This window comes from Salmo salar, chromosome ssa07, assembly GCF_905237065.1.
Source record: "Salmo salar chromosome ssa07, Ssal_v3.1, whole genome shotgun sequence".
In the NCBI taxonomy this organism is placed as follows: domain Eukaryota; kingdom Metazoa; phylum Chordata; class Actinopteri; order Salmoniformes; family Salmonidae; genus Salmo; species Salmo salar.
Window position 1 is genome coordinate 23,934,922 of NC_059448.1, and position 15,044 is coordinate 23,949,965.

Sequence of the window (15,044 nt, forward strand, 5' to 3'; positions counted from 1 at the left end):
ACAAAACATGGTTAAAACTATAATTTTGAGATCATGGATGGTCAGTCATTGCATCCATAGCTCTGTCTACGAATTTGTGCATGATTACATTTCTCCACCCCCATCCCTCAGCTTTTTAACCAAACGGGTGGGGATTACGCTTTGTTATTCTTTCACCTGCTGATTGCTGCTTTATGGTAGCTAACCACCAATCACAATCATAGTAAGTAAAACACTTACCCGGTCCAGTCACAAACTGAACCTTCCCCCTATTTGGACTGACAGATGTTACAACGGCCCTATGCCTTACTTTGTGAGACTGCTTAATGCTGCTTAACTAATATTGTATACTACGTCTCATATTACTTACATAGGCTTATGTATGCTGCAATTCAGCTTTTAGCTGCAAATGTGTACTGTCAAAATAAACCTTAACTAAACCTTAAGTATAATTTTTCCTCAATAAAACAAATATCAGAAAAGTCTAGCAAGAAAAGACATCCGCAAGTGTTAGTGCAAGAAAGGCAAGGGTGTTAGAGAGTTCGTTTTTTATTTTTTTATCATTTTCTTTGGGTTGGGGGCGAGTGCTCTTGAATTAATTAAGATACTTTTTGAAGAGGTAGGTTTTAAGACTTTTTTGGAAGAGTTGTGCTGACATAAGGGGGAAGCTTTTTCCACCATTTGGGTGCCACTTCCAGGACAGAGAAGAACTGGGACTGTTATTATAAACAAACACTTTAGAGTCTGTTTAACACAAGGGTTAAAACTGTAGGTCAATCCTTGCACCCATAGCTCCGTCTGTGAATTTGAGAAGTTATATCTGTACAGTGCCGCTGCGCCATCCCTCAACTTTTTACCAAAACAAGTGGTGGGGCGGACAGTTTGTTGTTTTTCTAATCGCATACTTCCCGTTTAAGGACATTGGGTTTACTTGTCATGTAACATGTAGGTCATGTGGCCATTTAAGCTAATGTTTGAATTGTATCTATTTATCAAATAAATATATTATTATTGTAAATATAGGCTAGGGTACTCTCATTGATAGCCTATAGTTTAAGTGTCACCCCCAAAAGTTCACATTACTTTGATTTACTCAAATTATCTGACTGAGCTGACCAAAAATTTGTAACAAACACTTATAACTTATAACACTTATACTTATACCTGTAAAGAAATGGGAAACATAGGCCTAATAGTGTGAATATAATAATATACATTTTAATGATCTGTTTGGACCCTTATCAAAACCTTTCCAAACACAAGGAACATGCTGCAAACAAAGGGAATCATTGCAGTGGAGTAACTTTCAAGAACAGTGTATAGAGTAAACCGTTTCCCAATATTTCCCCATTCATGATAATATGCCTACTGTGAAGATACATCTTCTCCGTCTTCCGGCAGACGCCATCATTCTAACGTGACGCCATCTGTCCTAAGCCCACAGATTTTGATGGTAGGTAAATGCAGTATACAGAAAAGTGAATTCATAACCTGTACCATCATTATTAATCACAACACTTCTGAGATTAATTTTTGTTAGGATAATATTTATTATTTTATATGTGACAGATTAAAAATCATTATAATAGGCCTGGGAAATGTTTTGTCAGATCATAGTAAGATAAACAATGATACAACATTTTTCTTTCATAGTGTATTCCTAATGTATTCAATCAGAAATTGTCCATCTGTCAGTCTCTCTGTCCCCCATTCTGCCGCAGTACCAGAAAAATGAGTGACTTGTCCTGGATCTCATAAGAGGAGAGCTTGGATTGGTCTTCCAATGGCTTGTCTGTGAAGATCAGACGTATGGTCTCAACCTCATTTCCAGCTACAAAGAGGTCAGAGTTCAGGGTAGAGATGTCATTAATCAGGTACAGCACACAATATATTAGCATAACTGTTCAATATTACTATCACCATTATCTTTAACTGTCTTGCTCATGTCTCTTAAAGATTATCTTTGTGATGCAATTTGCCCTCTCATTCAATTACAATGAAGTTGTATTTTCTCAGTTCAATGTGCATCTATCAAATATCTATTGTACACTGAATGCACAAAACATTAAGAACACTAAACCTAATATTGAGTAGCACCCCCCCCCCCTTCCCGAAAGCGTTCCACAGGGATACTAGGCCATGTTGACTCTGAAGCTTCCCACAGTTGTGTCAAGTTGGCTGGATGTCCTTTGGGTGGTGGACCCTTCTTGACACACACAAAAAACTGTTGAAAATGAAAACGCCAGCAGCATTGGAGTTCTTGACACAAGTTGCCTTGCAACTACTACCATACCCTGTTCAAAGGCAATTAAATATGTTGTCTTGCCCATTCACCCTCTAAATGGCACACATTCACAATCCATGTCTCAACTGTCTCCTCCCCTTCATCTACACTGATCGAAGTGGATTTAACAAGTGACATCAATAAGGGATCATAGCTTTCACCTGGATTCACCTGGTCAGTCTATGTCATGGAAAGAACAGGTGTTCTCAGTGTTTCATACACAGTGTATATTGTAGTTTGTGTGTTATAAGTTCTACCTCCATACCTGAGGGACCCGGCAGTTTCTTCAAAATTTTCTGTTTCAGCTGCAGCACTGTGGTATTGTTCATCTCTTCCTCTGTTTCACCCACGTCGATTGTCATTTTCTCCCCTCTCAATCCTTCCACTAAGACTTGGTAGATCTTTCCCATATTAGTGGATGTGCCTCTGCGCTTCTGAGGTGTCTGGGTTTGTGGAGTGTCTTGGTGTATGTGTTTTTTGTCCAGTGTAGCCTACATTGAATGCTTTCATTTTCCTTTTCAGTGTTGTTGAATATGTTTTTTCAGTCATGGTCTTCCTTATCACGTGACAAATTAGATCCAGCCTTAACACACAGAAGAGTCATGATCATTGTCAATTATGCTGTAAATACAATTGATTTCCCTTCATTCACTGTTTAAGATGCAATTTAACACTATGCTAACTGTTGCCATAGTGATGTTATCTGGAATCCCCTTTAGATAAGTCAGAGAATGTCATCTGATCAAATCAAATCAGGTAAATCTGCGGGGACTGTGAGTGGTTGTGCTCAAAGATAAATATAATAACAATTTTGGACAGTCATGAATTTTGACAACATGGAAAGGTGCTAGCCTCTAGGAATCAGTTCAGCAGCACAAAGTCTAACAATACACTTTTCAAACACTAGCTAGGAGTAAAATTGTTGGGCATCAACAGCATGCATTTTCTTCATACCATGTGACTTCTTGTAAATGGCAGGTGAAAAAGAAAGTGAAATCTAGTTATGTTGGAGAAACACCTACAAGGGATAGTTGAGGGTCAAATCGGCTTCTCTTATTCATATCTCACAGTCCGCCCTGTGTGTATGAGGCAACGACTGAGAGACAGTGGAGACAGAGAGCAACACGATGACAACCCAGCAGCAGGAGGGTGAGAAGCGCTATGACCCCAAAGACACCACGCTCAAGTTCGTCACTAGACAGGATGATATCAGTAAGATTTTTCTAAGCTTCCCTTGCTCAACCTTGGTTTATTATTTCAATGTAAAAATGTTTATTAGCTAATGGCTTTTATATACATTTATTGTTACATTTACAAAGCATTGTATGTATACTGTATAAATATATATATATATACTCAAAAGTATTTGGACACCCTTTCAAATGAGTGAATTTGGCTATTTCAGCCACACCCGTTGCTGACAGGTGAATAAAATCGAGCACACAGCCATACAATCTCCATAGACAAACATTGGCAGGAGAATGATCTTACTGAAGAGCTCAGTGACATTCAACGTGGCACCGTCATAGGATGCCACCTTTCCAACAAGTCAGTTTGTCAGATTTCTGCCCTGCTAGAGCTTCCCCAGTCAACAGTAAGTGCTGTTATTGTGAAGTGGAAACGTCTAGGAGCAACGGCTCAGCGGTGAACTGGTAGGCCACACAAGCTCACAGAACAGGACCGCAAAGTGCTAAAGCGCATAGCCCATAACAATTATTTGTCCTCGGTTGCAACACTCACTACCAAGTTCCAAACTGCCTCTGTAAGCAACGTCAGCACAAGAAGTGTTAGTTGGGAACTTCATGAAATGGGTTTCCATGACAAGCAGCAGCACACAAGCCAAAGATCACCATGCGCAATGCCAAGAGTCGGCTGGAGTGGTGTAAAGCTCGCCGCCATTGGACTCTGGAGCAGTGGAAATGCGTTCTCTGGAGTGAAGAATCAGGCTTCACCATATGGCAGTCAGACAGACAGAACTGGGTTTGGCGGAGAACACCAGCTGCCCCAATGCATAGTGCCAACTGTAATGTTTGGTGGAGGAGGAATAATGGCCTGGGGCAGGCAAATAATGGCGCAGTACAACAGTGGTGTGCAGAACGGCATCTCAGAATGAACAACTCTTCAATCCTTGTCACAGATGGGCTATTGCAGCAGACGACCAAACCGGGTTCCACTCCTATCAGCTAAAAACAAGAAGAAGTGGATCCAGTGTGTACATGATCACCAAAACTGGACTATTAGGGAGTGGAAGAACTTTGCCTGGTCTGACAAATCCCGGTTCCTGTTGCGTCATGCTGATGGCAGAGTCAGGATTTGACGTAAGCAGCATGAGTCCATGGCCACATCCTGCCTGGTGTCAACGGTAAAGGCTGGAGGCGGTGGTGTAATGGTGTGGGGAATGTTTTCCTGGCACACATTATGTCCCTTAACACCAATTTATCAACATTTCCACGCCCCTGAGAATTCAGGCAAACGGTGGTCCAACCCAGTACTAGATAGGTGTACATAATAAACTTTGTTTTCTCAATGTGAATCTTTAGGTTAGTACAACCGGTCTGTGATTGTAAATAGATGGAATGTACAGCTGTCCTATGTAGGCCTGGTATACTTTCGGAAGTCATTTACATCAGTTTGACCATCCACACCACTATCCCCTCGATGTTTATTAATCACTGATTATGTTGTTGTTGTGTGTCAGCTCTGGATGATGACCCTGACTCCTTGAGGGCAGAGATGTCCTGTGGTCATGCAGTCACACCTCAGTCACTGACCGCATGGTGCCGCAGCCTACTGGACCAGGTACTCACCTCTGACACAGACATTATTTAATTTAATGAACACCAGCAAAATCAGCCTTCTGGTTGATGAAATCAGCCTAGTTGTTGACATTAGCTTGGTTACCGAACTATATAACCAGATTTCACAAAGAAAACTGGCCAAATTTAAGCAGACTCTTATTGCAAATAGTGTGTATTGTTCTAGAAAATGATTGGGAATTGATTACAGCTGTACCATTTTGCCATCATCGTTATAACAATAGGTATTTTGTTCTTCTCAATAATGTGTCCTGTACATTCTTCTCCCAGGGCCAGTATAAGTTCAAGTGCCCTGCGCTTAAAGATGGCACCTTGGTGAAATGTTGTGAGGTGTGGGCTTACTCTGAGGTGCGTAGGCTGGCTGTTCTGACTGCAGATGAGATGCAGTACTTTGAGAAGAAAATGGCCACCCTGGCTGCTACAGAATACTGTGAATACAAACAAGTGAGTTATCATTTAAATTTGTTCTATGATTTTTTTCACACATACGAATGAATTATGACATATATTATTATTAATTATATGTACATGAATCTGTATAGTATGCAAGCTAAATTGCATCATTCTGAAAGACCATGCTAGTGTACTTCAGCAGCAACAGGATTCAAAAACAAAGAATCTGCCTCCATCTCCCCGCCTTCATACCATCCCTACACCCTTTTCTATTACAGTGCCCTGGGTGCAACACTTATGTTGAGAGAGCAGATCTATCCAATCTCAATGTCCACTGCTCAGTGTGCACTGCAGACAAAGGCCATATCTATGAGTTCTGCTGGCAGTGTCTGAAGCAGTGGAAAGGTCCCGGTCCCCGCTCTGACCGATGCGACAATGATGCCTGCACTAATAAGGAGCTGCAGCTGCTGATGAATTGCCCCACCACTTCTCTGCCCCAGGTGGAGGGGGTCACCACATGCCCCTCCATTCGAGCCTGTCCCACGTGTGGCCAGATGGTGGAGCATGATACAACCGGCTGCAAAAACATATTCTGCACTCGCTGTAATGTAGAGTTCTGCTTTGTGTGCCTTAAGCTCACGCCTGAGTGCCTGGATACCAGTGAATATTACATAGCCTGCTCTGCTGGTGTAGCTCCTCGGCAGACCTCTATACCCACATGGGATAGAAGCTAAGAGAAGAGATACCTATGATAGCAGCCAGTCACAGTGGAATGCTTATCATCCTTATTTCCTGTATCTACTTATGTCAAGATGATGGCTTCCCTAGATATTGTATACGTTTCATGGGAATTAGCCCTGCTTTATGTTATAATATAATCATGAATTATTTTCCAACTTTTTAAACTCAACTGAATTCAATAAAATTCAATAAATCTTTATTGTTCCCGAATTATCATATTGTATTGCGTCTGTTCTTCATTAATTAATTACATAATTCCAAGTAACACGATTCATTTTTATTTAATTTTGATGTTTTTCTACTTCATGACAGTGATGGAAATCAACACGCCTTTTCACAATCCAAAACAAATGTACCTTCTTGTTTTCTCTACTTTAAAGTTAAACTCATAAAAAACAATAATAATCCAGTTTGAATCATACACCTCAGTTCTAAAAACTTTAGAAACCCTTTAATGGATTCCCTTTCGTGCCTAGCCTATGAATATGTTAACTGATGACACCCCACCAAACCGTGTTGTTCTCAAAACAGTGACTTGTATGGAGAAATTACAGTATCCACAATGACAGACAGGTTTTCATGTTTTTTCATGTTTCATACTTCTAGTCAATTCAAGAATCTTAGTAATAAGAAGTCATCTGCTCAGACTAGCCTAACTTGATATATAATAAAATTGAACTCCGGATTTGGATTGATCCGCTGGACTTTTCACAGAGAAACCGAGATCTGACGTCAAACATGTCAATTATTCGCGATCTGATTTCTCGCTTCAAGGAACACATTTGCCTACAGTATTGAAATAAACAAGTTCACCAATCCCTAGATTCAATTATAATGTCACACCCTGACCTGAGAGAGCCGTTTTATTTCTCTTTTTGGTTAGGTCAGGGTGTGATTATGGGGTGGGCATTCTATGTATTGTATTTCTTTGTTTTGGCCGAGTATGGTTTCCAGTCAGAGGCAGCTGTCTATCGTTGTCTCTGATTGGGAATCATACTTAGGCAGCCTTTTCCCACCTGTGTTTGTGGGTAGTTGTTTTCTGTTTTGTATTTTCTGTACCTGACAGAACTGTGCGCTTTTCGTTTTGTTGTTTTGTTTAAGTGTTTCATTGACTAATAAAAATCATGAACACGTACCACGCTGCGCTTTGGTCCACTCCTTACGAAAAAGCCCGTTACATATAATATATTTTGTGAAAAAGTAGATTGTCAAATGCATAGGCTACCTCACATTTTCAACAATTACTGAACATGTATCAAATTAATTTCCAACAATAAATGTGAGAACCCCATAATGGATTCCCAGTTTCCATCAGCAGTCCTACGAATCACAGTGGGGCAAGTGCAACTTTAGGTCACTGCGGGCCTGTGTTAGATTGTGTGACTTCTTGCAAACACTAGGTACCTGATTAGATAAATATTTAATGTGGCATTCATGACAATTCGGAAACTCGGAACCTCCAAGTTAAAATGAATGTGTAAGTTATTTGCGTAGAGCTTCCTATTGGTTGATTCTGATACTTTCCAAGTGGGAAACTTGGAACTAATATTTCTACAACGAGTTTCCAAGTCCGAAATGTTCGAGTATTTGAGTTCCCGAGTTGACTTGATCGCGGCACATCTTCCTACAATGAGTTTTCAAACCATAAATGTTTGTGTTTCCTAATTCTGACACGCCATGAACGCAGCATAACACCAGTGCAAATTTTAAGGTCTTATCCTCCAGGATATAAATATAATAAATATCAAGAGGAGGATATTAATAAGGTTGAATATTACAAAAGGCACGTCATATCATAATGGCAGAGAAAGTGAAATCTCATGAAAAACAAATCAAGGGAACGATCATAGAAAACCTGAGGTTTGCTAAAATCAGATTTGCATTGCTCAGTTCACCCTAATGAATAGTCAATTTCCTGCTGGATTAAATCATTAAAGGCTATGCCATTATGGACACCTAGTTTCCATCAGTATTATTTTGAATCACATAGGGTTGAGTGCAATTGCAGAACACCGGGGTCCTCAGTGGCGGCATGCACCCTGACTCTGGATGAGCGATACCTCATTGGCCCAGTTTTTAAAATCCAGATCAAAATGACCCTGTGTTGTGTTAAATGAGGTCCCTCCTCATTATGTAGTTTTAAGACAAAATGGAAAAAAATCATATTCTATTTCCACTCAATCTCTATTTTAGTGGTCCACAATGTGGTTTTTAAAATATGTATAGTCAATTATTGTATCATTGCAGAGTGACACTTAAATAATTTCTTCAAACTAACTTTCTAACGCTATGCTACAACAAAGATCATGTTATACTGTATGACCCGTGACATTTGGTCAAAATATTTTCTGACTTAGATTGACGAACAAAATTGAATGGAGAAACAGGATTGAGACAACACAGGATCATTTTGATCTAGATGTCAATGTTTGAAAAACTAGGCCCTGTAGGTAACCATCAAGGAGACACACAGCAGCAGTGACCACCAGGACAGCAGCCACAGTCGGGTCTGTACTGACCCCCTCCCTGACTGTGGAGAGAAAGTGGCTCTGAAGTTGAATGTCCCCCTCTGTTAAATCATGTGACTTCTTGGAAACACTAGGTACCTGAATCACAAGCATTTACACCAGCATAAAGTTTTGTTACACTCCACAGGGATAAACATGAAGAGCAGACCATAGTAAAGACAAAGTGAAGGATATATCAAATATGACTCTTGGTTGTGAATATTAGGGAGTGTGGAGACAGACAATAACCCTATTATAATATAACCGTCTTCACCAACTTGGTTTTACCTTTCTACAAAGGCAAATCTATAATCTCTAGGAACTCTCGGCCTACTTACCAGACATGAAGTGATCTTTTTTTTAAATGATGTCATAGGCCAGTAGACTCACAGAGGGTATGTCATTTTCCATCACTTCGCAAAAAACAATGGATGACATCGATAGTATATTAGATGGCATTTCCAATAAATACCCACTAAAAGAGCAGAGCATTGACGACCCTCAAATCAGGGAGAAATGTGTTTGCAGTTCTCCCCATGGGATTTGGCAAAAGGGCTTGTTTTGAACTGTTTGGAGATTTAATGGATACTGTCACGCCCTGATCTGTTTCACCTGTCCTTGTGCTTGTCTCCAACCCCCGCGAGGTGTCTCCCATCTTCCCCATTATCCCCTGAGTACATATACCTGCGTTTTCTGTTGTCTGTTGCAAGTTTGTCTTGTTTGTTCAAGTCAACCAGCGGTTTGTCTCTGCGCCTGCTTTTTCCCAATCTCTCTTTTCTCGCCCTCCTGATTTTGATCCTTGCTTTTCCTGAGCCTGCCTGCCGTCCTGTAACTTTGCCTCTACTCTGGATTATTGACCCCTGCCTGCCTTGACCTGTCGTTTGCCTGCCCCTGTTGCTGTATTAAACATTGTTACTTCAACACAGTCTGCATTTGGTTCTTACCTGAAACCTGATAGTACGAAATGGCCATGACTGACCAAGCAGACTTGGACCAGCTCCGCAGCGCCATCTCCTCCCAAAGAGCCCTCACTGGTAGACACGAGGAGATGCTGCGCGGTCTGATGGAAGGATTCCAGGACGTTACCAAACATTACGACCTGGCATTGGACGCTTTGCGGGAGCAATTCTGTGGGTTGCCTACTAGGCAGCCTACCACAATGGTAACCTCCCAGCCCCTCAGTAACCCGGCTGGTAGCAGCGCCGTCACCCCGGTTTCCCGGGAACCCCCGTTACCTCCCCCGGAGTGCTACGATGGAGATTCCAGAACCTGCCGGGCCTTTCTCTCCCAGTGCTCCCTCGTTTTTGAGCTGCAGCCTTCTTCGTTCCCCTCTGACCGCTCAAAGTAAAGTGTAAAGTAAAATGTAAAGATAGCGTAAAGATAGCGTAGGAAGTAAAGGACGAGCTTGCAGCCCGGGAACTACCGACGGATCTTGTCTTACTCATTGCTTTAACCATCCGGATCAATGGTCGGCTACGGGAACGTATGAGGGAGAAGAGGTCTGATTGCGGTCCCAATTGCTCACTCAATGATCCCACCTTCCATCTGATGAACTCCGGAAGTCCCCGGCGTCTTCGTCCCAGAGAGGAGCCGAGCTTACCCGAGCTCCTCCAAGATCCTCCGAAGACTGCCGATTTGCCTCTTCCCGAGCTGATGCAGTTTGGCAGGGCTAGGCTGTCTCCAGCCGAACGCGCACGCAGACTGAACACCCAGAGTTGTCTGTATTGCTGTGCTGCCGGTCATTATAGCGAGGCTATAATTTTTAGGACCTTCCTCTGACACCGCCTGGTATAGAGGTCATGAATGGCAGGCAGCTTAGCCCCAGTGATGTACTGGACCGTATGCACTACCCTGTGTGTAGTACCTTGCGGTCGGAGGCCGAGCAGTTGCCATACCAGGCAGTGATGCAACCAGTCAGGATGCTCTCGATGGTGCAGCTGTAGAACCTTTTGAGGATCTGAGGACCCATGCCAAATCTTTTCAGTCTCCTAAGGGGGAATAGGTTTTGTCGTGCCCTCTTCACGACTGTCTTGGTGTGCTTGGACCACGTTAGTTTGATGGTGATGTGGACACCAAGGAACTTCAAGCTCTCAACCTGCGCCACTGCAGCCCGGTCGATGAGAATGGGGGGCGTGCTCGGTCCTCTTTTTACTGTAGTCCACAATCATCTCCTTTGTCTTGATCACGTTGAGGGGGAGTTTGTTGTCCTGTCCTGGCACCACACGGCCAGGTCTCTGACCTCCTCCCTATAGGCTGACTCGTCGTTGTCGGTGATCAGGCATAGCGGGATTTCTTATAAGCTTCTGGGTTAGAGTCCCATTTCTTGAAAGTGGCAGCTCTAGCCTTTAGCTCAGTGCGGATGTTGCCTGTAATCCATGGCTTCTGGTTGGGGTATGTACGTACCCCAAGTGTTAGTATAGTTTTGTGAGTATAGTTTATTAATAAAGAAGCACAGAAACAACACAATGTTAATGAAATTACAAACATATATTAGATTCATTATTGATATTGATGACATACAGTACAATAATATTGATATGCACAGGGATGAAGGTTTGGTTGTTCACAAATACATCAGCACAACGATTGCTATAGAATCACATCATTCTCCATTTTGGCTCAATATGATCAGAGCAAGGGTGATTTGTAGAGTGGTTGTAAATAGTATTGTTTGTTATTGGTGTGGCAACTTGCAACACATGATACATGAGAGGACAAAAGAGGTAGGGTGGAAAGGTCAACTAGGTCAACTCATAGGGAAGGGAGCATGAGCCAACCAGGGACATTCCTGTTACACCTGTATATGGCAGGAATTAGGTGTAGTTAATCACATGATCAGAAATGACCTGTTTCAGAGACTGTTGTACAATCAGTAATTGTTTTCTCTGTAGATTGCCCTTCAGGTTTGATCATGTATTTATATATTTTCCACAAAACAGATATTCATTTAGTTGTAATGTTTGTTTGTGTTCCTATTTTGTGATATATTGCCACAGTGATTGTCAAAGGAATGAGATCCCAGGTAAGTGTTATTTGCATAGAATTAGGAATTAGAAAAGTAGGCTAGTTTAATAGGATCTCTATGGCTATTTGTTGTCAGCTTCGAATAAAACACCAATAAAACAATTTAATGTAAAGGTGTAGCCTAATCTGCAATATTTTCTGCTGTTCATTGGTCATTTCAGTTAATGATATAGGCTCACCTACTATATTGATTCTTGAGGAATTTAAGAACTTATACATTTCTCATTATAATCAAGCTAACTGTATTATCCATCATCATATGAATAGCTTACCTGTGCAACTGCTGAAGAGATAGTCAGTACTGTGATATTGAAGGTAGCAGTTTTGTCACTGTTTTGACAAGCGGCCAATGTTCCCGCGTTAGCGGAGACTGTATTCATGGTAAACGCTGCATATGTTGGCTCAATCGGAAATGACCTATACATTTCTATAGCGCAATCTGTAATGCTTCAGCGATAAAGATTTAATAGAGCCCTTACAGAGGCGTCATGCCCATAGGGGGCACAGGGGCACGTGCCCTCTCAGATTTGTCCTGTTGTTGTTTCTCTGTAATACTACTAGTCACCTAGCAATTTTATTAAGTTGGCTTTAGCTAGCCCAGATAGGTTCCTATTCTTCAGACCTCATAACAAGCTACCAAGAAGCCATTTCAGGCTATCAATCAAATTAGAATAGCTAGCTTGTCTAACTATCTTAGCTGGCATGCCTGCTGGCAAGGTTGGTAGACTTTAGAAAAGCAAGTGATAACTAAATGTACTGTTTAAGATTCCTTTCCATTGTTTACCCAGATTTTAGCAGAGATGCAGAGAAGCGTATTTTGTTTCTTAAAACAAATAACCACCGATCAGGAGGATACTGACAGCTCAAGAGGTATGCTTAGATATGCAGAAAATAATCTTTGTATTTTACTTAGCATAAGCATAATGATTATGGCTCGAGATCAGTGGTTCCCAAACTTTTTATAGTCCTGTACCCCTTCAAACATTCAACCTCCAGCTGTGTAGCCCCTCTAGCACCAGGGTCAGCGCACTCTCAAAGGTTGTTTTTTGCCATCATTGTAAGCCTGCCACACACACTATACAATACATTTATTAAACATAAGAATGAGTGTGAGTTTTTGTCACAACCCGGCTCTTTGTCATGGCAAGTGACAAAGAGCTCTTATAGGACCAGGGCACAAATAATAATATAATAATAATCAATAATTTAGCTCTTTATTTAGCCATCTTACATATAAAACTTTATACGTTCATCGAAAATGGTGAATAACTCACCACAGGTTAATGAGGAGGGTGTGCTTGAAAGGATGCACATAACTCTGCAATGTTGGGTTGTATTGGAGAGTGTCTCAGTCTTAAATAATTTTTCACACACAGTCTGTGCTTGTATTTAGTTTTCATGCTAGGGAGGGTCGAGAATCCACTCTCACATAGGTACGTAGTTGTAAATGGAATCAGTGTCATAACAGCGCAAATTGCCAAGGCAGGATACTTTGAGCGCAGCTCAATCCAGAAATCTGGCAGTGGCTTCTGATTAAATTGAATTGTCACTGAACCGCTTGTTGCAATTTCGATGAGGCTCTCTTGTTCAGATATCGGTAAGTGGACTGGAGGCAGGGCATGAAAGGGATAACCAATCCAGTTGTTTGTGTTATCCGTTTCGGGAAAGTACCTGCGTAATTGTGCACCCAACTCACTCAGGTGCTTCGCTATATCACATTTGACATTGTCCGTAAGCTTGAGTTAATTTGCACACAAAAAATCATACAATGATGGAAAGACCTGTGTGTTGTCCTTGTTAATGCAGACAGAGAAGAGCTCCAACTTCTTAATCATAGCCTCAATTTAGTCCCGCACATTGAATATAGTATCGGAGAGTCCCTGTAATCCTAGATTCAGATCATTCAGGTGAGAAAAAACATCACCCAGATAGGCCAGTCGTGAGAGAAACTAGTCATCGTGCAAGCGATCAGACAAGTGAAAATGATGGTCAGTAAAGAAAACTTTAAGCTCATTTCTCAATTCAAAATAATGTGTCAGTACTTTGCCCCTTGATAACCAGCGCACTTCTGTATGTTGTAAAAGCGTTATATGGTCGCTGCCCATATCATAGCATAGTGCAGAAAATACAGAAGAGTTCAGGGGCCTTGCTTTAACAAAGTTAACCATTTTCACTGTAGTGTCCAAAAAGTCTTTCAAGCTGTCAGGCATTCCTTTGACAGCAAGTGCCCAAGGGGCATTGGGAGCAACTGCTTGCACGCGCGTTACCACTCCACTATGTCACCCTGTCATGGCTTTTGCGCCATCAGTACAGATACCAACACATCTTGACCACCAAAGTCCATTTGATGTCACAAAGCTGTCCAGTACTTAAAAAATATCCTCTCCTGTTGTCCTGGTTTACAGTGGTTTACAGAAGAGGATGTCTTCCTTAATTGACCCCCCCATAAACAAAACGGACATATACCAGGAGCTGTGCCAGGGCCGCCACGTCTGTTGACTCATCCAGCTGTAACGCATAGAATTCACTGGCATGTATGTGAAGCAGCAATTGTTTCAAAACATGTTTCAAAACACCTCCTGATGAAGTCATTGTCTGTATAGTTTTTTTGGCTTTTTCTCCCAGCATTGTCTCAGCCATATCTGCACGAAGAATTAAGTCCTCCACAATGGTATGGGGCTTGTCTGTCCTAGCCACTTGGTAGCTCACCATATAAGATGCTTTTAGCCCCTTCTTATTAATGGTATCTGTTGCTTTGATACACGTCTTACTACTTGAAAGTCATCTTAATTCTCGCTCAAAAAACTCCTGTGGCTTATTTTTCAAATTGGCATGTTTTGTTTCTAAATGTCTGCGCAGGAGTGAAGGTTTCATTGAGTTGTGAGATAGTACTTTTGCACATATAACACACTGTGGCTGAGGAAAGGCACTACTCCAGTAACAATGTACGCTGAGAGTCGGGAAGCAAGTTCAGGGAGTGAATACATTTAATTAATAAATGAACACGAACAAAACAAAAACACGCACAGCACACCGACATGAAACAGATACCAAAACCATAATGCCTGGGGAAGGAACCAAAGGGAGTGACATAAATAGGGCAGGTAATCAAGGAGGTGATGGAGTCCAGGTGAGTGTCAATAAGTGCTGGTATGCGTGACGATGGTGACAGGTGTGTGTAATAATCAGCAGTCTTGTAAGGGCTGTCGTCATGGAGAGAAGAAGACCAAGGTGCAGCGGAGTTAGTGTTCATGATTTAATTCAAAAAAGAACACTGGAACAATACAAAACAAGAAAACA

At 41.6% G+C, this 15,044-nt stretch overlaps 1 protein-coding gene and 1 long non-coding RNA gene across 3 annotated transcripts; one reads left to right on the plus strand and one right to left on the minus strand.

The window, feature by feature from the left end:
* Positions 1-1,505: 1,505 nt before the first annotated feature.
* On the minus strand, positions 1,506-2,797 carry LOC106608844 (uncharacterized). Its single transcript, XR_001329594.2, has 2 exons — positions 2,529-2,797; positions 1,506-1,810 (listed from the first exon to the last, which is right to left on the minus strand). It is a non-coding gene; the product is annotated as an uncharacterized lncRNA (long non-coding RNA).
* Positions 2,798-3,271: 474 nt separating this feature from the next.
* LOC106608840 (ankyrin repeat and IBR domain-containing protein 1) lies at positions 3,272-6,426 on the plus strand. Of its 2 annotated transcripts, none has more exons than XM_014207014.2 (4): positions 3,272-3,475; positions 4,962-5,062; positions 5,350-5,523; positions 5,751-6,426. In XM_014207014.2, the coding sequence occupies exons 1-4, from the start codon at positions 3,391-3,393 to the stop codon at positions 6,204-6,206; spliced, it is 816 nt and encodes a 271-aa protein (XP_014062489.1). In that variant the 5' UTR covers positions 3,272-3,390; the 3' UTR covers positions 6,207-6,426. The 2 variants fall into 2 exon arrangements, with proteins under 2 accessions (XP_014062489.1, XP_014062490.1); XM_014207015.2 differs by having other exon boundaries at positions 3,279-3,412.
* Positions 6,427-15,044: the final 8,618 nt, after the last annotated feature.